The sequence below is a fragment of the Pelmatolapia mariae genome, linkage group LG7 (genome assembly GCF_036321145.2).
Source record: "Pelmatolapia mariae isolate MD_Pm_ZW linkage group LG7, Pm_UMD_F_2, whole genome shotgun sequence".
NCBI classification, from domain to species: Eukaryota; Metazoa; Chordata; class Actinopteri; order Cichliformes; family Cichlidae; genus Pelmatolapia; species Pelmatolapia mariae.
The window spans coordinates 55,465,210-55,490,966 of record NC_086233.1 but is presented as its reverse complement, the minus strand read 5'-3'; the positions used below and the strand labels follow the sequence as shown (position 1 = coordinate 55,490,966).

The 25,757-nt window shown below is 38.7% G+C and overlaps 2 protein-coding genes and 1 pseudogene across 2 annotated transcripts; 2 read left to right on the top strand and 1 right to left on the bottom strand.

Moving 5' to 3' along the window:
- Positions 1-1,159: 1,159 nt before the first annotated feature.
- terb1 (telomere repeat binding bouquet formation protein 1) lies at positions 1,160-11,351 on the bottom strand. The gene is made up of 19 exons (XM_063480400.1): positions 11,315-11,351; positions 11,107-11,217; positions 10,816-10,947; positions 10,376-10,507; positions 10,095-10,155; positions 9,839-9,957; positions 9,543-9,671; positions 9,288-9,440; positions 9,061-9,192; positions 8,767-8,892; positions 8,393-8,523; positions 8,289-8,298; positions 7,314-7,376; positions 6,403-6,621; positions 5,361-5,432; positions 3,912-3,977; positions 2,719-2,789; positions 1,925-2,080; positions 1,160-1,260 (listed from the first exon to the last, which is right to left on the bottom strand). Exons 1-19 carry the CDS (start codon positions 11,349-11,351, stop codon positions 1,222-1,224), a joined length of 1,959 nt encoding a protein of 652 aa, XP_063336470.1. The 3' UTR covers positions 1,160-1,221.
- A 1,282-nt stretch (positions 11,352-12,633) lies between these two features.
- Positions 12,634-18,089, top strand: pdp2 (putative pyruvate dehydrogenase phosphatase isoenzyme 2). Its single transcript, XM_063479819.1, has 9 exons — positions 12,634-12,712; positions 13,117-13,246; positions 13,354-13,545; positions 14,070-14,189; positions 14,283-14,569; positions 15,550-15,655; positions 15,735-15,971; positions 16,067-16,366; positions 16,494-18,089. The coding sequence occupies exons 2-9, from the start codon at positions 13,169-13,171 to the stop codon at positions 16,767-16,769; spliced, it is 1,596 nt and encodes a 531-aa protein (XP_063335889.1). The 5' UTR covers positions 12,634-12,712; positions 13,117-13,168; the 3' UTR covers positions 16,770-18,089.
- A 400-nt stretch (positions 18,090-18,489) lies between these two features.
- On the top strand, positions 18,490-24,723 carry LOC134631842 (cadherin-1-like; annotated as a pseudogene).
- The last annotated feature ends 1,034 nt before the right edge of the window (positions 24,724-25,757 follow it).

Below are 25,757 nucleotides of genomic sequence, written 5' to 3'. Positions count from 1 at the left end.
TTAAAAATATCCTGATATGCAAAAGCTTAGAATTGAAAGAGGGTGTACTTGCAAATGTAAATAAGCAATAATTTGCGCATTTACTTTGCCAATTCAACAGAAATACAAATCAATGACGGGAAAAGCTTAATGCCAGGGTATACACTATCACCAGTAAAAATTTCCCTTTCACCCTTCCATTATTATATGAGGTCTCAAACTATTACAGCCTACGCCCCAGGGCATGGAAAATGGGGAAGACCCATGATTTTAGCAACACACTGATGAGTCCCCACAGAATGGGAGAGGCACTCTAGACAATGATCTCAGTCAAGCTAAGCTTTAAAGGACACATTTTGCAGACTGAGCTGCTTCTTGAGGCACACTGTGAAAGATAAGCAGTTTGATTTGCACTGTGATTCCTGTCATACCAGAGGCTTTCAGCTCAATAAACAAAAATGCTTGACCTGAGTCCCCTCTCCCCTTGTTGATTTCCTGTCTGTGAACTGAAGCACAAAAACAAAGAAAGCAGGACTTGGCATTTGCTTCTGTGATGCTCTATGTCAAGGCCTTAACAGGGTCTAAGCAAAAGAAGCAATCAGACATAATCTAAATAGTCTTGTTTTACCTGAAAACTTTATGGAAAACAACTCTGGTTAATAACTGGTGAAACAGACACCACTTTCTTTAATATGCATATGAAATAACAAAAAGCCACAGTCATTTTAATGACCAGATTATATCCAAACTGCCATACAGTAAATCTGACCTGGACTAAAAACAGTTATGATACAGAAAAATAAATATGTGGAAAACTATACTTATACTGACTATCTGAACACACTGTTCAAAGGCCAGTTAGTCGGTTATGCGGTACGATATAGTAATTATTCAATAGGTGCTTTTGCATCACTTAAATCTACCTTTTAATATCAATTTAATTTGGGCACAGTTCATTCTCAAAGAAACTCCCAGATGAACATAAACCATGAACAAATAATCACAAATAAATAACATCTACAGCTATATTTTCATTTTCAAACCATAACTCAAAGAAGTTTGAGACAATATTCTGCTGAAACCACAAATCACTAAAATTAGTACACCAGGTATAATATAACTATAAGGAATATATACTGCTGGAGATCATAAAAAAATTATTGAAATGTTTTTTGAAGTGAGAATGAAGGCCTCACAGGTAAATCCATTCAGCTGATCTACAAATCCTAGGTTGAACAAGGATCAAGAATCTGCACGGCTGGCATCCTGGGCCTTACATTTCTGAAGGCAAAAAGACAAATGAAGTTAATTAAAGTCTGTGTAGTTTAGCGGTTCTGGTGGCATTCAAAAACTGACACTTACATAATTCGAAAGGTTTGAGAGATCAACTTAATGGTGAAACACAACAAGACCAATAAAACAAAAACTTTTGATCCTACGGCCAGTAGGATTACATTTCTAGTCAGATTTAGTAGACACGGGAGTGGTGGTGCACTGCAGCAACATCTGCACAAATATGACCTCATGAAAGAGTCATATGAAAACCTCGCCTGTCTCCTGAAGAGGTTATTCATTGAGAGAATTCTGCAAATAAACATCATCAGAAGAGATGTATATGCAGGTTCATGAGAGATTCTGTCTGAACGAGAGGCTTTTAAGGAAAAAAACTTCGGGTGAGTAAAAAACACATTTATAAAGTCTGAAATTGGCCAAATTAGGTCTTCCTGAACACCAACCATGCAAGGTGATGAAATTTGTTCTGGGCATTTTTTTTAATGAATGGGGGGGGAAGTAATTTACTCAAAAGAATTTTTAAAAAGTATGAAATTAACTTTGTGCATTTTGTAAATCATGTCATCCCTTTAGAGTTTGGAAATTAGTACCACTGTGCTCAAAACTTCTAAGGCCACTGTAACTTGTAAAACACTTAATTTAAGGATTTTACCATTAGTCGCCTGTACTTCTTGGCCAAGTCAACATTGGTGCGCCCAGGCTGGAAGGGATATGACCACAAGATTAAGTTCCAAGAGAAGCCATACGTCTTTACTCCAGACAGCAGGTAGCCCACCTCCTCACAGCTGAAGTCCTTTCTCTTCCTTTTCTAAGAGTATTGAAGCCAAAATGTGCACATGTATGCATACATGTGCACATGTATGCACATGCACACTTTCATCAGTTTGCCACACCTCTCAGTGCTTAGTAACTTTTAAAGCATTTTCTATCAAAAATTGGCCTGGTCACTGAAGCCATGGTTAATCGCAAATAAAATAAAGAAAGAGGAAAAATGTTTTCAAAACATCTGGTTTTTTTCTTCTTTTTTCCATTTACTCATACTGAAAACAATCCAGCCAAGTTGCCTGTAACCAGCATCCACAGACCACACTGGTTTCAGCCCATTAATAGCTGCATTTTGCAAAGCATGTTATTCACATTTAAAATGATTTCAACACATCTCAATGAGCAATGGTAATTTGTTAATTCTTAACGGGACTTTTTTGCCATGTGTTTGTGCCCAAGTTCAATCATCTTCGCTTTCTGATTGGCTGTTCATATTGCAAAATAATGCAAGCACCAATAACAGAAAGCACTGTCAGGGATAAAAGGTGCTTTGGTAAACTGAAATTCTACTGTGCGTATCTGCCCTTTATCTTCAATTATTGTTATAACTACGATGCAATACTGATTATGACAATAAAGCTTTTTCTCGACATCCAAAAACATATCTGATAGAAAACTTACAGTGGAACTGTGATCTATGCCAATCTTCAGCTGATTGTTATTGTGACCACTCCTCCCTCCCATCTCAATATCTGAAACACAGCATGTGAAAGCATGTTTACCAGGGATGCACTGATTTATTAGTTAAATATAAACATCACTGATATTCAGTTTGTATACAGCCATCAGCAAATACAATGACATTAAATGATAACAGAGGTCAGTGGATTTCTGTTGTGTGTCACCAGCATTGCTTCTAGTTTCATATATTTGTGTAGCTGAATTTCACTAAATTTGCTGACAGTGTGTTTAAATTACATTTAAAGTTATTGTTAAAAGTGGAGATGCTTTTTCCCTCCTCCAACAAAAGGTGAGAAAACAATCAGTACTGCAAATCATCTCTGCACCTCTACTGGAAAAGACAAAGCTTTACAACCCCTGTTTTATCATTATATATTCAATTGCCCCAGATTTAATATGCAAGACAATTTCCTTTTTTGCCTAGGACTGATTTTATAGCAGTACTAAGCGGTAGTAAAAAAGATGAAGACAGAGTAGGAGGGGTGGTATTATAGTTTAACATGCTGAAAAATGGATGGCAGTGGAAAAAACTAAGGAAGAATGGACTCAGAGTAAGCGCTGGAGCTGAGATGGAAAAAAACAACAGTAAATCTCAGTGTGACAGCACAGAGAGAATGCACTATGAAACAGTGCCCCTGCTTTGCAACACTACTGCAATTCTTGGGCTACACAACCTTTGAGATGATGCAAACTTGCAAACTGACAAAACACTGCAATCCCTCTAGTTTCACTACAGCGTCACTGGCAAGACACAAAAGCATCCGCCTTAATCTCTCACAGTGTTACACAGAGTGTGAAACAGCTTAATGCAGCTGTGCTGCTTTGAACCAGCTCCGGCCTGCACTGTGAGAACACTGGCTGCAGTTCAACATTCCCTCTGCTGTTTGGTTTGTCTGCTGCCAGGAACACATTGCAGAGAACAGCTCCCACCACAGGCTCTCAATCATAACATTCACACAGTTAAATAGTCAGCTGTAAATACCCCTATCTGATATTGCATATCTATCTTCAGGAGGATTCTCCCTTTTTAGGAGGGCCAAGAGAGGAGTGATGGGATCTATGTTGCTGATTATGGCAGAAATGCAGGACTACAGTAAATAATTAAACTGCTGCTTTGTGAAAACATCTCATACCAGTCCTGTTATGAGAGGCGAATGTTGTCTTTCTAGCTCTTCTTTGTAGTGGAACCAATGTGACGCCTAAAAAGAAAAAGACAACCAAATTAATTTACGAATTATACATATAGATGTCCTACACCTAAAACACAGCAGCTCGCAACTGCTCAGACAATTTCTTTATCTTTCAGGACATTCCTGCTGCTTTCTATTATCTTGAATTTGTGCTATGTTCCTATCGCTGTATCACATAATTTTGTGACATTAACCATCCCACACACCATAGAATTTATACCGAAAACTAAACTGTAATGCTAATCCTTGGTGGTGGTAAAAAACATGTAAAGTAAAACCAAAACTTAGAAGGGTCATTCTGCATTATTTGCCACTGCTGTTGCAGTTATTACTTGATGCAACATAAATGGAGAAACTATTGCTTCAAAGTTGTTGCCTCATCTGAAAATCTTCTCAGTGCATGTTATATACTATTATTATTCCCTTACAGGATAACTGCTAGGATAAGGTGTGACAGTACAAACTCTTTGCTTCGGGGCCACATGCCTATGCACGCATGAATTCCCACTGTCACCACTCCCATTGTCACAAAGTGCTTGCTCATAGTGGGTCATCTGATTGTTGGGCCTTTCTCTGTATTATTGTAAGTTCCTTACCTTACAATATAAAGCACCTTGAGGTGACTATTAACATCTTTTATGTTTGTCAATTCATATTTTGCCAAATGCCCTCACAGGCGGCGGTTTTGTTGTGACACATCAACATCTGGCATGTTTGCCAATCAATCGATAACTACATGCTCTTGCTGGCACTGGACCAATGGTGACACATTAAAAGCTGTCATGTTTGTCAGTTAATGTGTAACTATATTTCTCACCCCAAAGCTCAAAATGTGTTCAGGGTTTGTGGTGGAAAAAAATAAGGAAAAACAACAACATACATTTTACTCAGTACTGTTATACTAGCAGTAGGTATATTAAACCTCGGAAACTGAGACTTGTGAGTTGAATTGATTTCTACAGAACAAACAGAGTACATAATAATAGAAGGTTACAGTTTAAACTGTGGCTTCTGAGAAGACTGCTATGGAGTTTGAGGAATCATGGAGCACCTGGTTTCCAGGACAGGTGTGAATGAAATAATTTTCAGTCTCAGTCTGTTTAGCTGAGAGTGCTGCACATTAGCAGCACCATTCTCACACTGGCACAAATGGACCCCACTGTTACACAGTTGGGAAACACTGCGTGTTGTCCAGGCACACTTTTGTGTTAATGTGTTCACCTTTACCAGGTGACTGGTGCCAAGTATGTGGCAAAAGCTCTTTTTTGTACTCGCACTGGTGCATTTCTGATACAAAATAATTACCACAAAGGGTTCAAAATAGCTCGTATATTAGATTTACAAAGACTCATTTGCAACAGTGCTTTCAGGTGTTTGTGGTAAATTTCTTACCATTGTGCTTTCTCCATCGGTGCTCAGGCAGAGTGTTCTTGTTATTTACCTTTACTTCACCTTCAGAAGGTCCTACAGTGGAGTAGAAAGTCATTTTATTAGCAACACATGGCAACAATTTTATATTTAAGCATTTTTTATTTCAGCTTAACCCTGTAAGACCCAACCCATCAAAAAATAGCCAGAAAATTCTGATATTTTGGAACTGAGATGTTTATTAACCCTTATAACAAAATCGACTTTTTTTCTACATCATGTTGGGTATGATAGATTTTTATTACATATTTGTTATATATTTTTTGTATCACATTTGATACAGTGGGCATTTTTGGCACCTTCTTGTTAACAACAATGTCAATTTTAAACAAAAAAAAAAAAAGTTTTGTCCGTAACTAATGATCAACAAGTATTGATCATGTTGATGAGATAGAGGTGCCAGAAATCAAATATGATACAAAGGGATTAAAAAGAAAAACTTTCACACAATGACAATAAAATGCTGTTCAAAAGTAAAGTCAAGCTCCACCCATGCATTTCAGTTCTTCTCTCACACTAACAGTGAAGAGTGCCTGCAAGACACTGCAAGACTACCAATGCAAGAAATGAATAAGAAAACTTCAGAGATTATGTGGGCATTACTCAACCATTAAATGTGGTTAGCTGAAATCACATATCCTGCCACTAATTCAACCGTGTCTAAGAGACAAAGAATCTCAGTGTGTGATTTACAGAGAGCAGATTACCCAATGACAAATGTCTATCAAAGTGCAAACAACTGCACCCTGTGTGTCAATTTTTCTGCTGAACTTTGATGCTAATTGAGTGATAAAGCAGGTAGTGCATCACCTTCTGAACCAAACTTGTTGAAAACTCTGTCTATCCATTAGCAGCAAGACCTTTAAAGGAAACTAACAATAATTAGTACTTTTTAATAAAACAAAAAAAGCAAACCTAGGAGCTGCAGGAACTATTAGTGTTCACTGTAAACACACAGAGAGCCAGTGATAAACTGGATTTCTGTGCATATGGAGAATCTTCTTACCAGTCCAGTTTTTGCAGGTTTGTTGTGGCTCTGCTGTTGAATATCTCTCAGCCTCAGCGGGATCCTGGTGCTCCTTCTCAAACATGAGCCTGCAGTGATGCATTCTGAAGCGCTCGGTGGCCTCTCGGAGAACCTTGTGCCTGTCACAGCTTTGGTGGCAAGAGCTTTGGAGAGACTCAAAATTGTGACTGGTCACTTCCTCAAAAGGTAACACACAGGCTATGTGGAGAAAGAAGGACATGGGATTTATACTTCTGTTTAAATCCTTCTGTAAACCATATTTATGTCATAACCACAAATACTTCCCAAACTCCACATCATAACCTACACTATAACCTGATGTCAACCTCCCCAAAAATGTAACTGAATGTCACATTGTCACAGCCCGCAATCAGTGACTGAGCAGTTGCCTTTCCAGTTACTCTTTCGTTGCAGTTTTTGAAGTGATCGAGCTGCTTTATGATGCAGTCCCCAGGATAGCCTGGACATATATACCAGAAGCAAGAAACAAATGTACTTTTTAGGCCCCATTCACACATGCCTAGTAACCATTTGGTGGACATCAGGAGCAAGTGGAGGCTGTGAAATAAATCTCTTCTTTCTTCTTCTCGCCGGTCTACAGATGGGCCATTGGGAAAAGTTTGTATACTTCTTTGCGACAAATTTCACACTAGTGATGCCAGTAGGTCCCATACCGGTCTCTATGCCTGTTTGACTGAGGCCTACATATGCATTTAACCAGAACTACTGGCCCTAATTTGATACGTCATAACTATTTTGAAATAAGGCTTATTAAGAGAGACACTTGTGTTTGCAAAGACATAGAGAAGTAAAGGCTGTCCAACACTGTCCTTGTTTAAAGTCTGCCTTTAATGATACAAAATTAATAGGATTTCCGTGTTATTTCCTACCTGCACATCGACTAAAAGGAACTGGGGCTTTGATCACGTTCTTCATATCAGTATGCTGTAACTCTAAGCATAAAACACATTTAGGAAAACATCACATACTATACACTTACTGATATGTCAAAGTCCTTTTCATTGAAAATCCAAGTGTAAGACACAGGAGGCAAGTAAACACACACACACACACACACACACCCATACACACACACAAATCAGTCTGATACAAAAAAGGTCAGGCAGAGACTTGTGCAGATTGCATAAAAAGGCAAAATCCAAACACAAGGAACATGTTAAAAAAACATTCACAGGTATTAACTGAGTAAAAGAATGCCAGTAAGCTCAGGTATCAGACAACACACAATCTAGAGATTAAATGTTGGGAAGATATGTGTATATATACTGAGGGAGTGATTTGCAGAGTGCAAACAGGTGAGTTAACTGGGGGAACCAGGTGAGGAAGTCAAGGCAGTCTGAGCATATAGCTAAATACTGTAATTCTAGTGCCTGGAAGTGAAAATAAGTGATACTGTGTCTCTTACCTTCAATACACTTAATCTCGCTTGGTTTTGTGTACCTCACTGGAAATAGTGCCTTAAACCACTGACTAAAAAAAAAAAAAAATCTTATCATTCACCCTCATTTTTTTTCCTGATAAATAACAAACGCAGAGCAACTCCACTAACCTGTTTGCCTCAAGTTGCTTACTGGCTCCCTCTAGTGGCAGGACATGAGAAGACATGAGCACTCCAGTACCCTTGCACATTGAACACCTGACGTCACCTTCACTGGTTTCTTTGTGAGAACTTAACCCAGAGGTCAATTCCTTGTTTTCACCATTATTCCCCCTCTCAGTTATGTTTCTGGGGACAGTTTCAACACCCTCCTTTTGTGGTATGTGCAGTGGCAGAATTAAAGCTGGTAGAGATATTTGGTCTCGCCCCTCATTTGAATTTGGTAGACCTGTTTCTTCCTGCTTACCCTCGACATCCTGAAGATCAACATAAGTACACATCATGAGTCACCATGATATGATCTGGTCAGACTTGGCAAATACATGTGTCTAATGCATGTTTAACTTTCACCCTTCTCTTCTCTAGCAGGTTAATCCTGTGTAGCATTTCTCTGGCTGAACTCCTGAACTCCTCAATGTGTTTAGGGGCTTCCACATTTTCAGCCTGTTTTGCTATCGGATCACCCACTCCTGAGCACATAGCTTTATAGAAAAGGCAAATACTGCAGATCATTATGAAAGCAGATTTTTATGTTTTGCATACTATATACATGCCAGTTATCTTAAATGTAAGACAGAGGCAAATAATGCAAATAAAATGTATATAAGATAGACTGCTGTGATACACAGTAACTTAAAAGCTAAACAGAAATGTCAAAGTGACTGTGACATGTGAAAATACATAGAAATACAGAATTATTGGAAAATAAAACTGCTTTGACTTACTGGCCTTTTTGCAAGTTTGCAATATGAATGTAGCAGCCCTCCTAACCTCCTCACTTGAATCCTCTGTGAGTAAAGTTATGATAATGGGGAGCCCTCCACACCATATCAGCTGGGACTGGTGTTTCTCTATAGAACCAAATAAGCACAGTGCAACTGTGAAATGCATGGACAGTGTGTTATGATCTTTAAAAAATGAACACTGTGCTCTCAATATGTGCATTATGCAAGATATCATAGTTAAGATATAAATTGGAATATATATTTAAAGCAGAAAAAAAAATAGTGCAGTCGCACCAGAGGCCTCAGTGCAGTAACCAAGGCTTAGTAAAATAGGAAGCCTGTCTTCTGGGTCCAAGTGTGGACTAGCCAGCAAAGAGAAAAGGTGTAAGACCACGCCATACTGCGCCAGACCTGAAGCCAGAGAAGCTACAAAGAAGAGATTGTAAATAAAGGAGGAGATACTTTGGTTATTTAGTTGTGGATTTAGGGTGCATGTGTATGTGTTCGAGAGCAGTTCGCACAGTTATCAGTGATGCAAGCTGACAGAGTCTTGGATATAATGACAGAAAGCTGGCAAGACAATAAGCTTGTATCTGCAGCAGAAGCTAGATGACCCAGGGTAAGAGCGAGAGTTTCTAATCCCCCACAGGCAGAAAAACTCTCCTGAACACAGGCTGCCAAAAGAAAGAAGTGAAGAACATTTAGTCATTTGCATTTCAGGATCAACTAAGATGTTTTACATTTCAGAAAAACAAAAACATATTTTCAGCACTTACAGTTGTTGGCCACTGTCATTGCTATGAATGTGCATATTGGCTGAAAAATTTCAGTCTGTGGAAAAGTAAGCTGCTGAAGCCAGATTTTAATCACAGGAAACGCTGCCACACAAATACGCTGACCCTCCTCTGCAATACAAAAGAAAATAATAACCGAGCAAAAAAACAGCTTTTGTGCTTACCCCAAATAAACATTTAATTGAATACTGAAAATTGTTGCCACTATAGCAAGCAAATCCGTATTTTACATTTCACCTTATCTGAACAAGAAAGAAAAAACACAAAGCTCATGTTACCATTCTGAGGGTTGTTTACACATCCACAAAGAGCACTGGACACAGACGTCCAAAGCTGGTAAGTTTGAGTAGCATTAGCTGCTCTGAAAGTGGCTTCTGTGGAGATGGGGAAAGTGGCCCTGCAAAATATATACCATTTACCTTACATGGACTCAAATGAGTGTTTTTATTGATGTTGTTTTCCTTTCTTTGTAACTACAAGTGGTGTGATTAAAAATTATCTTTGGTCAAAAGAGATTTCAGCAATGAGAAATACCTGAAGAGATTCAGTAGAATGTCCAGGCAGCCACTGGTCTGAGCCAAAGTCTGTCCTAATTCTACAATAAAACAAAGTCAGACAAAGGTTGCAAACATTATCATGCTCTCAGAACTAAAAAGGATTCATGCTATGTTTGGCTCTAGTTATATGGAATAAATTTAATGAGCTTGCAAATAAACCAGACCATATAGAGTAAAGTGACTGATAAACATGCAGATAAATGTGTGATCCAGTGCTGTAGCTTAAACTTATTCTGTCTTTTTAGAATTTGATCTTACTGTTGTTGGCTACCAGCACAAGCAGCAAATAAACAGAGAGTCGCTTCTGTTTCAGCGGGATGTCCTCTTTCATTAGACAATCAGCAAGGTCTGCAAATGTCTCCTTTTTGCACAGAGAATTCTTGCAGTAGACTAACAAAATGAAAGACAAATTATATGTTGTTAAAATTTAAAACTATAATTTATTTTAAAACAATTTACACTTAATAAACACTTAATAAATACCACATATCACACAAACACATATTACACACATATAGCACAAGTTGGATATCATTGGGGACCACAGAGCTGCCTTTAATTTCTGGAAAAAAAAAAGGTATGCCACCTTTCTTCCCTCCAATGCTTGATTGTCCCATCATGATTCCAGAAACTGCATCCTTAAAAAAAATAAATAATCCTCCCTGAACTTAGATTGGACAAATATCAGACGTGCCTACCGTTGGCCTCTGCCAGTGTGCCAAGTGTAAAGAGTGCAGTCTCCTTAACATCTGGATGAACAATGCTGGATTTGGAGAGGTTATAAACAAATGCCACACCTCCCATTTCTCTTAGCAGGTCCACATTATCCTCTGAAATATTCCCAATTTAAAGTGAGACAGTCATCAGTTACCATGTCAAGACCTTATGCTATATAAATATCTCACTAAATACATGTATTCATATGACAGATGTGTTCGGGTTCAGTTCAAGTTGAAAGTACGTTTATGTCACTGACTGTTCATTATTACCTCTCTTTTCGCAGATTGAATGAATAGTGAGAAGGGCTTGCTTCTGTAAATCGGGGCATTTCATCTGAAACTTGAGACACTCCAGCAGCAAACTGAGATCTGTCTTAATAGCTGAAAACGGAAGAATGTAATATAGCCAGTCAGGGATACATTTGTCCTTCCACAAATACATGAAAGAGCCTGAGGAGTAAACGGAAATTACACTTACTATTTCGCCGGTTGCTGCAAATCTTAGTCTTATCCATGTCAATGTTTAATTGAAGTATTTAACAAAAACACTGGCAAATGTCATTAGTGTCTGGATAGCTCCAAATTACGGGAACATCATATCTTATTTCCCATATTTGTTCAGTTAGGTGAACTTTATAATACTACCATTTTCAGAAATTATGCTCGCTAACTAGCTAGCTATAGCTAAACTAGCCAAAAGTTAGTTTAGATATTAGGCTTTAGCTAAGTAATTGTGCTCAGTCAAACCACAATTTGTTTATTGTCACCCTAATGTCCTAACTTTAAATACACTCCCAAACCTTCACGGAAAAAAGGTTCGAGTATCTTACTGCGATATCAGCAATATTAAACGTTAACAGAGATATTTAATAGAAAGAAAGTGACGACGAAACTTTACATTGCACGTTACCATAGAAACGGACTAGCCTAGCTGCTACTACTACTACTACTACCCATAATGCAGCCCCTGAATTGGGACACAGTTATGGATGATGCTACAATATGCGGATAACTTCTTAAAGATAATCAATATAATGTTCAGAGAAAAATGGTTGACAATATCCATTCAACGCCAAAAACCAACTGCAGCATAAACAAGGAGGTCACTGCGGTCACTGAGGGAAGTCGACTGAAATGGACAAAAAAAGAAAGAAATTTCAAAACTTGATTGATTTGTAAATTTGTAGTTGAAACGGGTAGTTTGCCACTTGAACCTCTATGTTGTAGGAATTAATAAAATAATTTAATTTTTCATTGTGAGTTGTATGTGAGGCGGCTGAACACAGGAAGGAGAAAAGGACTGATATCGATTGTATCTTTAGGAAAAACAGGAATTGTGAGAAAGATAACACAACTTTTTGTTCTCCTAAATGCGTTGAAAGAGCCAAGAAGAGGTGGACAGAAAAATGGAAAAATAAATTTAAATATAAATGATTGTTTTTACATTAAAATCTATACCTCAAACAGTCATTATGAAAAATGTCTGAACCTTTTCGTCGAGTATATTTTATTGACGGCCTATAACACATACAAACAACAGAAACAGATCCAAAGTGCTTTAGAAGCAGACACACATTGCAGGTCTCGAAAAAAACTCAGTTTCAAAATACATATAAAGCTGAAAAGTGTGATTTGTTATATTCACTAATTATTGTGGGAAGTAAAGATCACAATGATCGATTGTGTAATAGATCGACACCAAAAATTTGCAGTAGAGGTAAGAAAAGAGGAAGCATGCACCCCACTAAGCTCTACATCTACTACTACAGCAGAGCGCGATAACTGCTACGTCAGACGTTTCAGCACGTGACCGTCCTGTTATGATTTTGAGTAGTGACTCAATGGACATCGATTCACTCGAAGTTTTACGAAGTTTGTACGTATTTGGCTGTTCAGTTGACTTGACATATATCTTAAGCCACTGTATGTGTGGAGGTTTAGCTAGGTACAGGCTACTGGATAACGCTAGTACGGTGTGGTTTTTAACCAAATGTTAGCGCAAGCTAGCCAGCTAGCAAGCTAACTTTACGTGTCATGTTGACAGCTCAGTGGTACGTGGCGGACTTGCACGTAATGTACCTAAATCAAATGTCAGAAGATGCCACTTGGGAGTGGCGTGTAACAAACGTATCATGTTGTTAATCTGAAACTGTTTGATCTATGGAGCATGTAAAATGCTACCAGCTTACGCTAGCCATTTAATTATCGCCAGGAACATCGTAGCATCACCATACACATAAGCAAATGTATAACATTTTTATTTTTTCATCCTTGAGCTAGGCATAAAGGTGATTAGGCTGCAGCACAGCCTAGCTAGAGTGTCGCAACAGCGATGTATGGACGTGTGTACGCCAGCATCCTGCAACGAGCGTCAAACTCACTCACGCTTTATTCTGGCGCTCAATTCCAGGTTTGTCTGCTTTTATTTTATTCTTTCTTGTAAATCAAAGGCGGATCTAGCAGAAAAGCTTTAGGAACCACTGCCCTAATGTATTTTTAATCCCCTTTCTTCCTCAGAATGCACACGCTGTAGCAATTTGCTGTTCTCAGTCTCACTTACCCCACTGCCACTTCTCATCCTGGGGTCCATCCAATGGTGATGAATCTGGGAATTTGTCTAAAAGCCAGCGACACCTCTCAACTCGTCAGGATTTGGACTTTCAGCAGAGCAGAGTACAGATCAACAGTATTCTTAGATCCAATGAACAAGTAAGGGGTAGCACACAGTCTTACCCAGCAGATACTTTAAACTTATTAATTAAATGAAAATACAACAAAGACAGAATATTGTGCTAATTTTTTACTAAATACCAGCGATATGCATCAAAAATATTGTGTTTACCATTATGCCTATCACCTCTTCTTTTAGCAAAACTCTAAAAGTGTTTGGAAACTGAGAAATTTACTCACATATTTTGACTGGGTAACAATCTTTAGCACTCAGACTATCATGAGCTGGCCATTGTACAATGTGCAGAAGAAGTATGCACTAAACACTAGTTTTTACTTTTTATTCATTTATTGCATTTTGTTGTCAGCAACCTGAATGCTTCCCTCAGTTGGGTTGAAAAGAGTTCTGTGATTTTTCTTTGCCATTTTCTTTCAAAAACCTTTTTCAGTTTGAATGTGAATATTGACGAACTCTAGTTAAGTGTCTTCATTTTAAGTTCATATTTATTATGTAACTGTTTTGGTAAATAGCTAAAGTAACACAAACCATATCTCTGTTTCAGTCTGTGAGTGTCCCAGAGTTTGATGGCAGGGGACTAAGTGTTGTGAGGAAGTTTGAGAGCAACCAGCTAGCTGCTAACACTCCTAATGAGGACCGTCGCAGTGCAGCCACCTGCTTACAGGCATGCAGTTTTTTCCCCCTTGCTATAGTGAAATCTGTGTTTTTTCACTTGTTTCTTGTAAAATCCAATTTAATGTTTCTCTGTCTTCTCCAGTCAAAGGGCATGCTCTTTGGAGTGTTTGATGGCCACGGGGGTTGGGCGTGTGCTCAGGCCGTTAGTGAGCGGCTGCTGTACTATATAGCAGTTGCAATGATGCAAAGGCACAGCCTGGAAGAACTTGAAAAATGCATGGAGCACAGCAGACCTATTCCTCCCATCCTGCAGTGGTATAAACATCATACAGATTTTAATTATCGTGAATCTGCTTCCCTGTACATCGACAACCTCAGAGTCTTCTGGCAAGAATTACTGGACAGTGATGAACACGAGTCAGGCATGAGGTAAATGCTAATAAGTCTTCTCTTCAGCAAAGACTGAGAGGAATTATTATTTAGCTTGTTTTATTGTTTCAAACATAGTCCTTGCTAGATGTAACAAATGGTGTAAAATTATACAAATGTCAACGCTTTGACTCAGCTTTTAAAGCATTATCCAGTTTTTGTGTGTGTGACTCAGAGGCTGTGGAGGGATGAATGCTGTGGTAGTGATAGAAGGTTTAAGTGGGGTTTAATAATACAGTTTAAAATGGGCTATATGCTTGTTAAAGGCAACGGGTGGGTGTGAAATAATACAAACACAATAAGAAATAAAAAGTTTATTGATATGATGGCAACTAACCTAAGCTGCAAACATGTGTCTAGACGTATATGTATTTCCACACATTTGATAGATTTTTTAGTTTTGTCATTTCCCCTCGATTACTTTTTCATTTTTATGCTATGTTTTGCTTTCAAACGGCCTTTAAAATACATAACACAAAGTAAAAGGAAAAACGAGAATTTTCTGCAGTGATTGGATTTGTTGGCTCTGTTATGCTTTGAAAGTTATTTTGCTGGCATGATTTGATTCCACGCCTCAGTGAACACCTTCACTGTAACATGAAACACTTTTATATTAATGTGAGTGGTCTCTTTCACGATGAGAGTGCACACATTTAAAGGGCAATAGGGGTCACTCAATGGACTGATGAGTATGAAAATGATCTAAATCATATTCTGCTACTGAATTCTAGTAGGAAATTTTAGACTGAGGTGACTGTAGTCCTCTTAAGTACCAACATCTAACCACTATATAGGGAAACTGTTTTTAAATAATGACATAATCCCTCTAGTAGCCTTACAGAAAATTTAAAGTCAATAACAAGATGCACTGAAGCCGTTTCAGCATCAAACACTTTACTGATACGTGTTGATTTATGTCTTAACTTGTCAGTTGTCTATGTATGCAGAATAGCACAAAACAGAAAGCCTTGTTTTTTTAGTCCTCAGGATGCTCTGGATTATGCTTTCAAACGGCTTGATGCTGACATCTCTCTGGAGGCTCAAGTTCCTCTATCCAATGACCTAATGAGAAGTACAGCCATTCAGGTAATAAGATACAGCAGTCTTCGGTCTCTAGTGTGTTTTAAGTTCATACAAGGTTGATACACATGCATTATCTGTCCAGGTTGCATTTGCCGGGTGCACTGCTTGTGTGGCCCATGTTGGCATGGATGGCATCCACGTGGCGAACGCCGGTGACTGTCGAGCAGTAATAGGGGTGCAAAATGAAGATGGCTCATGGAGCGCTTTACCTCTTTCTCGAGACCATAACTCACAGAACCAGGCTGAGGTGGAACGCATCAAAGCCCAACATCCACCTACAGAGAGCAACACAGTGGTTACAGATGACAGGCTGCTAGGGGTGGGTTTTTGTCACCACATGCAACAGATCACAAATGTGTTTGCCATTCGGTTTAGAGAATGAGTCATTGGTTCAATTCTTTATCTTTCTGTCAGGTCCTAATGCCACTCCGTGCGTTTGGTGATGTGAGATTTAAATGGAGCCGTGAGCTGCAACAAAGTATTTTAGCCAGCCTGGAATCTGGAGTAGACCTTGACTCTCTTAATCTGTATCAGTACACTCCACCTAACTATCTAACACCGCCGTACCTGGACGTGTCACCTGAGATCACTTATCATAAACTGAGACCTCAGGACCGCTTCCTGATCCTCGGTACTGACGGCTTATGGGATGAACTAGGTAGTGAGGAGGCAGTACGGCTCATTGGAGAGCACCTGAGTGGAATTCACCTACAGGTTTGTATGGAGTAGCTACTTCACAACATGCAACTGTTAGATACAGCACTTTATTTAGACTTTATCCTGCAATCTTGACCTGAAAAAACCAAAAAGGCTTATGACCGACCTTTCTTTTTTGTTCCAGGCTCCAGTTTCTCAGTCTGAGAGAAAGCTGAAGTTGGGTCAGATGCATGAACTGTTGCTGAAACGCCAGGCCCGTGCCTCCCCGGCTCTAGATACAAACGCTGCCACACACCTCATCAGACATGCTCTCGGCACTGGGGACTATGGAGAACTATCCCAGGAGAGGCTGGCGTCAATGCTCGCTTTGCCAGAGGATCTAGCGCGAATGTACAGAGATGATATCACAGTTACTGTGGTGTATCTGAACTATGATCTGGCTAGATCTCACCACAACTAATGGACAGAGAGAAACAATTAGAATTGGGCTATTCAGATTAGGACTCTACCGGTAAGTATTAACGAGACCCTTGATCTTTAAAAAAATGAACTATTGAGATCATATTAACTATACAGATATGATAATATAATAATTAGTCATGTAGTTTATTGTTTTATACACTTTTTATAGGGTTTTGGTTACAAACAATGCCTATCTACACTCTTATAACTAGTGCAATTAATTTGTCTAAAAAACCAAAAATAATAAAGTCAACGATTCTTGGAGAATTGTACTGATAACTTTTTTTTTTTTTTTAATATTCTGTATCTATGTTAATAATACAGTTTTATTGTGAATTCTTTTGGCCATGACAGTCAGTTAACATTTTCTAAAGGTTGTCACAGTTACAGCTTGCTTTATAGACTGATTGATCTTAAAAGAAAATGACAGTTTTCAGTGTTTACTTACAGTTAGCCTGAACAGACAAACGCAAAAATAATCATCAGTCTGGAACCTTTCAGTTTAGTTCACAACACATTGTGAACCGATGCAGGTCAAAATACCTCCGGATCAAACTGTAGAACTACAACGAAACGCGGCACAGTCCTGAGTGACCAAAAATATAAACACACTGCAGCTTGTACTTTTCCGCATATCTGACAATCAGTTGGCCCACACATGCTAAGCCTGCTCAATGTCTTTGGAATAGAGGGTGGCCATCCATATGCTTTCTACAGAAACATCGACACTCAAATTTGTCTGGTTCTTAGGAAAAGTTCAGTTACCAATTCATAGTTGCAGCATTTAATGGGTCACAATTACAGTTTTTGTTTAGAAAAAGTCCTTCAGTGTATTTTTGATGTGAAATAATGGGAGCAAACGCAATGGTACCTCTCACTTCTGTTGATTTTCTTATTGTGCTTTTGTTTTTCCATTTAATCTTTTTTTCCATGTCCCTGTTTGTGTAAGCTGTGAAGTATCTTTTAATGAAGTTTAAATGTTTATTGTAATCGTGTTTTTATGTTTCCATTCCATTTACTGTAAAATTAAACTAATATTACATTGAACAGATTTTTTTTCTGTCAGAAACATTTGGATTAAAAGAAATTACAAGGGGACATTTAAATACTGTAAAGCATAGTTTTAATGTCCTTTTGCCTAAACCTGGGAAAGTAGATAAGTGGGGTCAGGAGTTTTCAAAATAAACTCTGCTTGTCATGTGAGCCTGTCTCTTCTCAAACGTGTTTTGTAAACATGTGTGTGACATATTAGAGGAAAAAAGTTAGTCTGTAATCAGCCTGATGGTCGTACAAACATAAATGAAGTTATTTTAATTGATGCTGCTAGTGGCTCACATTTTTCTGCTGGTCTCTCACTTACAATTGTAGAGAATATGAACAAATTCCACTTTTAAAAAAAAAAACCTCAAGCCTTTTTTGAAATGTGAAGTTGGAAACCCACATGTGTAAACACCCTCACCTGCAGGTCTGACGTATTCTTAATTCCAGTTTAACTCCTTCCTGTGCAAATCAGCTACTCAGCGTGTGAAGAAAGTGAAACGCTAAACACAAATACTGTAGCCGGGGGCAGTTAAAGAAGGCAGTCACAGACAGTTGCTAGGAAAATTACTGCACTGATGGAGGACGTTTAAAGAGGAAAAACACTAAAAGACCCGTTAGTAAACATAAGTAAACTTGGCAATCTGACATTGGACTGTAGGGTTTCTATACTTGAAATCATGGGGGACACCAGGGTCTTGTGGGTGCTCTTTTTGCTGTATCTACTCCACGTGAGTGTTTTTTTTTTTTTGTTTGTTTCTCTCTGCTTTTCAAGATGTCTCAAATGACCTCATTGCACTTACCACTTAGGTTTCTATTTATATTTGTATATAAAGATGCACATATTATACAATCTTTTCACTTTTAAGATTTCTTAGTTTTTTGCATATTTGTCAAACCTACATGTTTCAAATCACTGAGCAAAATAGCGTTTTGTCTTTACTTAGATATATTTGTTTAATATTTACATTTGTTTGATGTTCTGAAACATTTAACTGAGACAAATATGAAAAAAATAAGACATCAGAAAGAGGGTAGATACTTTTTTCACAGGACTGTTTATTTAGTAGTAGTAGTATTAGCAGTATTGTGTTTACAAAGTTTATTTTGTTTGTTTTTTTCTAAACCACACAGATTTGAAATGATACATACAAGCTCACTAGTATTTGGTTAAATGTCCTTAACCAAGTTGTACCTTGAGCAGATACTTTTGATCCATGAGCAAGCTTCTGAAATATTTCTGTCTGGATACGTGACCACTCTTCTTGGGGGAATCGATTGTTTATTTTGTGTGTTTTCCTGACACACAAATTTGATTGACAAATTTTAAGTAGGGTTGAGTTCAGGGATTTAGAAAGGCCATTGTAGAAGCTTAATGTTAGTCTGCCTGTTCCAAAACCAGTTTTGATGTTTGGGATCATTGTCCTGTTGAAACACTCAAATGTCTCCCAGTTTCAACTGTCTGGCTGCTGATTTAACAGGCCTTGGCTTAGTCAAGTTAAAGCTATTGTAGAACATTCAGCACCACAGAAAATGCGCCAGTTGAATGGTGAGGGAAACTGCCAAGAAGGTGTTTGGTATTGCCTTTAGATGGAGGAAGGAAGATGAGGAAATACGGGGAAGTATCAAAAAGAGATAAACTGGAAAACAACGAAAGTAGACATGACTACTTGGAGGCTAGGAGTACAACAAAAAGCAAAGTAAAAGGCTTACAGTGAACTGTATGTGAACCTGGACACTAGAGAAGGTGAAAAAGACCATGGAGCTAGTTACGGTGATTAAGGAAGGGGTTAAAAATATGCTTACAAGTAAAGAGAAGAGAGAATGTAGGAGTGGTTAGTGGAGCTCATAAATAAAGAACACTAGAGTGAGGAGGGTGGATGGAGGATAGTTAGTGAGTTAGGAAGTGCAGATGATTAGTAAGGAGGAAGTTAGGGCAACTATGAAGAGAATGAAAAGTGGACAGCACTGTGATGTGTAAATTAAAATAGGGAGCAGGTGGGAGAGAGCCTGGAGAGGTGGAGGTATGCACTGAAGAGAAGATGAATGAAAGCCAGGAGAAACAGGATGTTTGTTTTATATTATAATTTACAGTGTTTTCAGATTGTAGTTTGTTTTTTAACACTTCACTATGACACATTTATATGTATATTATAAGCTTAGCATTACTAGGATAATGTCTACTGTTGCTTCCTCAGTGCTTGGCATTTCAAGTTGCTCCTGCAGGGATCCAACCACAGTGCCTGAAAAACAGAAAAAGCTGCCCAAATAAAATCTGCAAGAAGGTACGTCTTAAGGTAATTTTAGAATTATTTGCATCATCACTTTTCATTGATTAAATACTATATCTGGTGCAACATGATGTTCTGATTCAAAAGTTCTTACACCCTCCCCCTGCAGCTTCCCATTGTGGAGTTTCCATTTGTGTCTGGCAGCTTGAGGGAGTGGGTTATTCCACCAATTAGCTTTTCAGAAAATGTCTTACCCCAAAAATCTAGTAAAGGTAACTGCTGCCATGCAATCCCAATACCATAGAAGTTGGATGCTGTGTAAAATGTAAATGCAATGATTTTCAAATCTCATAAACATGTATTTTATTTACAATAGAACACAGTGTCACGTTGTCCTGCTTTTCTGGAGGTGCTAGCTATATTTCTGGATCATGTTCACATATGGCTTCTTTTTTGCATGATAGAGCTTTAACCTGCATTTATCTGTGTTCACAGACAGTCATTTCTTTGCCCATGCAGTAATTTCAATGATGGAATCATGTCTATTTTTAATGCAGTCCTGCCTGAGGGCCCAAAGACTAGTGCATCCCATGTTGATTTTCAGCCTTGTCCTTTGGATGCAGGGTTAAGGAACAAATTTGTAAAATGGCTTTATTAGATTTTCAAATCATTGCATTCGGTTTATTTTTTACATGTTATGCAGCGCCTTCACTCTTTTGGAATTGGGGTTATATAAACCAAGTGATATTGTATTGTATTCACCTCAGCTCAAATGACATTTTTATTTTTTGGGATTAGCTGAAGTCCAACAAAGGAAAAAACAGTGGCCATAACTTACAAGATCACTGGACCAGGAGCAGATCAGCCCCCTGAGGGTGTTTTTACTGTTGATCGGCGATCTGGGATTTTGTATGTGCATATGCCGTTGGACAGGGGAAAAAATACCCAAATACACAGTAAGCTAACAGGAAGTATAATTTCACCTTTAATAGTTTTTTCCCCATGTATAGGTTATCTAGTATTTTATGAAATAAACTTGTGAAACTCACTCAAATTTGCTTATGTCTAAATGGTTTTTGAGACCATGTTGTGTTACAGCTGTTAGCCCATGCAATGAACAAAGGAGTTAAGGCTGAAGAGCCCATGCAACTCATTATCAGTGTCATTGACCAGAATGACAACGCTCCAGAATTCATTATGAACCCTTTCTTTGGCAATGTGAGCGAAAGCACTGATATTGGTGAGCCAAAGAAAACTTTACTCCCTAACATGTGAATGTCTAATGCACTACAGTACATTTTATTAGCCAACCTGGTCTTGTTTTCTTCAACAGATGCCACAATCATAAAGGTAAAAGCAGTGGATAAGGATGATCTGGACACAAACAATGCTATAATTAGGTATAGAATAAAATCTCAGACACCTAAATTGCCAAAAGAGGGCATGTTTGTGATAAACCCAGTGAGTGGCATCATCAGTCTTAAAGAAGGTGGACTGGACAGAGAGGTAATGTAGCAACAAGGCATCGTGTCCTTCAAATTGTTTTTTAAAAATCCTTCATCTTCATTGTAATTCATCTTCTTGTGTTAGACTCATCCAGAGTACAAGCTCATCATAGAAGCTGCTGATTTGGAGGGAAATGGGCTAAAAGCCACCTGCACTGTTACCATTACCGTTACTGACAGCAATGATAATGCTCCCGAATTCAAAATGAGATCCATGAGTTTGGAATGCCCAAACACTTAGTAACAAGTCATTAAGTTTAATCCATAAATTCACTGAGTGAACCTCCATGCTTTCCCCCAGGTGTCCTCATCAGTCCCTGAGAATAAGGTTGGAGTGGAGGTGGTAAAAGTACAGGTCACTGACAAGGACAAGTTAGGAACTCCAAATGCTAACACCAAATACTCAATAATAAAAGGCAACAGCAGGAGAGAATTCAGTGTTATTACAAGCTCCAATAAAATGGGGGGGGGGGGGGGGGGGGGTTGTTTTGTTTGTTTGTTTTTTGTTTGTTTTTTTGCCTGTCCCATTTGGTTCTTTAGCCGTCAGAACTGTTAATTTTGACAAGTGCATGATGAAACTCACAGAGTGCCTGATGATCATTTTTTGCTCTCCATCATTTCCAAGGAGCTGGACTTTGAGAGCGTTCCTGTCTTTACTCTGCTTGTAGTGGTAGCAAATGAGGCGCCGTTTTCTGAACCGGTCTCTACATCAACAGCCACTGTTACTGTAAAAGTAGTAGACAAGAATGAGCCCCCTGTTTTCAGTCCAGCAGAGGTCCGTGTGAGCATCTTAGAGGACTTGAAAATAGGGAGTTCTGTGACTGAACTCAGAGCCAAGGACCCAGACACAGCAAGGAAACAGAAAGTTAGGTAACTGAAGCACAGGCACACACAAATCCCACTGTTTACATGTAATAAGTGCTAATTGGGATGTGTCTTTTCCTTTCAGATATAAACTATACAATGACACTGCCAGGTGGTTAAGTATTGAAAATACTACAGGACTGGTCAAAGTTAAAAGTCGCATGGACAGAGAATCACCGTTTGTCATGAATAACAAATACGTAGTCCGAATTTTGGCTTATGATGATGGTAAAAAAAAAAAATTGTAGTATATTCATTCCCCTTAGAACATTTTTAATACCTGACTCAACAATAACTCCTGGATGCCTCTTTTTTCATGCTTTTAGATGATGTTCCAGCTACAGGCACTGTTAAATGACTGTTACCTTTCGATCAAGCAGAGAAGAGTCAGTCTGTGCAACCGCAACCCCTTTTCAGCCCTTCTTGACGTAGTGGGCCTTGATGGACCTGATTATGCTGGGCCGTTTACTGTGGAGCTCCTAAAGGACCACAGGGTCAACTGGACGGTCGCCATCAATTCCACAAGTAAGACCTCACCAACAACGCCTACAGAGAAAATGGCCACACTTGCATTTGCAATAACGAATAAGTTATAAGTTAAACCAAGCAGAAGTAATCATTCTGCAACATTTCCAGGCAACGTTGCAGCTCTGGCCCCCAAACGACACGTATCTCCTGGGGACTATAACATGATGATGCACATTTATGATGCTGGGATGCTCCACCAAGACAACACTCTAGAAGTAGAGGTGTGCCAGTGTTAAGGGGCCGTCTCTGCCTGCTTCATCCCACATAGTGCACCTCATGTACTCACATCTTCTCATGCAATACCAGTTTTGGGAGGAATCTTTCTTTCTTTCTTTCTTTCTTTCTTTCTTTCTTGCATCCATCCATCCATCCATCCATCCATCCATCCATCCGACTTATTTTGTTTTACTTTGGTCACAGTGCTTCTTCTACTCCTTTTGTTGCTGCTGAGAAAGAGAAGGAGGGCAAAGAAGGATGTCCCCATTCTTGAAAATTTGCCCAGGGATGACATTCTCTCCTGCAGTGAGGAGGGAGGAGGTGAAGAGGACAAGGTAGGAACATAATGGGGAGGAGCGCCTTAAAAATTTGGGTAACAAAGATGAACAGTATCGTATTTTCTACAAGTACAGATAGTGAGCACATTGCGAGTAGTCACATTGTAACAGCTGGGGCTTTGAGCTCAGATAGAGAGACAAAGATAGAGAGGACAAAACACACATTTTGACTATGTTCAGTTTTGCAGTTTTTAATAGAGGTAAACAGGTTAAAGCAAACATAATTCTGGTGGTTATGAGAATGGTTGGCTAACGATTGACAGAAAACCAAATAGGAGATAAAGGCTGAAAAAGCTTAGAAAGTATTGAGTGATTGGATTACTTGCAGAGTTGGACGGCTGATTGAGGAATCCTGGTGGGCAGAAGGAGAATAAGCAGACCTGGAATGAGAGATTCTGTTGGTGATGCAACACTGGATAATGTATTACTAATGAAACTAACGAATAAAATAGAAGACTTAGGGGGAAATACTGATGATGTAATAAAATTGCAGTATCACTGCCTGAGAAAGTTGATGCTGCAGTCACACTAAAGTAGGGGGTACATTTTTCTGAGGCTTTTTCTACGGTGGCCCTGAAAGGTCAAACGCACTACAAATGCAATCCTTCACGTGTTTTGGTTTCTGCCACTTCCTCAGTGCTTCACTCACATTAATGTCTCCTTCAAAAACACTTCCCTTGTTTTTTTTGGTGAGATTTGTTTTATTCAACTTCCTTCGTGTTTTGTGTGTTTTTGCAGCATTTTTATATGTGCTGGTGCGTTTGACCTATCAGGGCCACCATACTTCCCTGTTTTGTACCTAGTTTATATTACATATGTTCATCTTGTGTTATAGGTCTATGACCTGAGCCAGCTCCACAGAGGGCTAGATAACCGTCCGGAAGTCTTCAGCACTGATGTTCTTCCTACTGCACAGAGCTGCCCAAACTACCCCCTACAAATACAAGCCAATGAGGACATTTGCAAATTCATTGAAGAAGTGAGTAATGTAACAATTTTGTATCATCTTTTAGTGCATTTAATAGCAAACCTTTGGTATATATGTAAAGATTTACAGTTTATATGACTGTAATATTTTCAGAGTCTTATATGTGCCTGTGGTTGTCCCCTCTTAGAATATTTGTGCAGCAGACAGTGACCCCACAGCTCCTCCTTATGACTCTCTCCTGGTGTTTGACCATGAAGGTAATGGCTCTGAGGCAGATTCACTCAGTTCGATGAAATGGTTGTAGTGATGTGTCGGTCGCGAACGAAACGACTCTTAGAGTCGGATCTTTGACGTGAACGACGCGAACCGGCTCCTTATCGCGAGCCGTGGGTTTTGTTTTTTTCTTTCTCTCACCCTCTCTCTCGCACTTTTTTTCCGCTTCACTCCGCATGCGAGCCTTGTGCTTTAGGCTGGGATGGGGGGGGCGGTAGATACACTCAGTAGCACAGGAACAGAGCGGGAGGGAGAGACAGAGAAAGAGAGCCAGGGACAACAACGTCACATTAGAAAGGTATAGTAATCATCCACAACTATTTTCAGTTGCAGATGATAAAGGATTCAGAAAGTTTATTCATGCAGGCCCATATGACAGAGAATATGCATGTTCTTTTTGTTTTCATATTTTAATTTATATTTAATTGTGTTGTGGTTTGCAGTGTTTTGTGTTGTTTCACTTTAAATTTGTTTAAAAGGAAAAAGATGAAAATTTAAATAGTTAAAAGTTGAAATGTGAATAATTGTTTTTTTGTATTATATGATTTATTTATTACATTTTATGTGGAGTGAATAAATAAATGTCTATTTATGGTGGCCCCTAGAGACAAAACACGTACAAACCCCGAAGCACGTACAAACCCCGAAGCACGTACAAACCCCGAAGCACGTAAAAACTCCAAAACACGTACAAAAGACAACAGAAGTGCTCCAGGATGCTAGGCGCAGTGTTGAGCTTTTGTTACCTAGTGGCTACACAAGCCAGGAAGTACCAACGACCGGATTTGGTGTGTAAATGAACATTTTTTTAAAATTATTTGAATATATATGAGTGCTTGTGTATAAATACACAAACAATACACATGCTTTCAATTGTGTAATTTAAGTGATCTAGGTAGCTCTGTTTTGGAAGTTCAGTTAACGCTACAAATGTGTTTTGGAGTTTGTACGTGCTTTGGAGTTTGTACGTGCTGTGTCTCAAGGGGCCGCTGCATATATTTATATATATATGAACATATATAAATAAAACCACTTTTTTTTTTAAACATTAGTAATTCCTTTTGT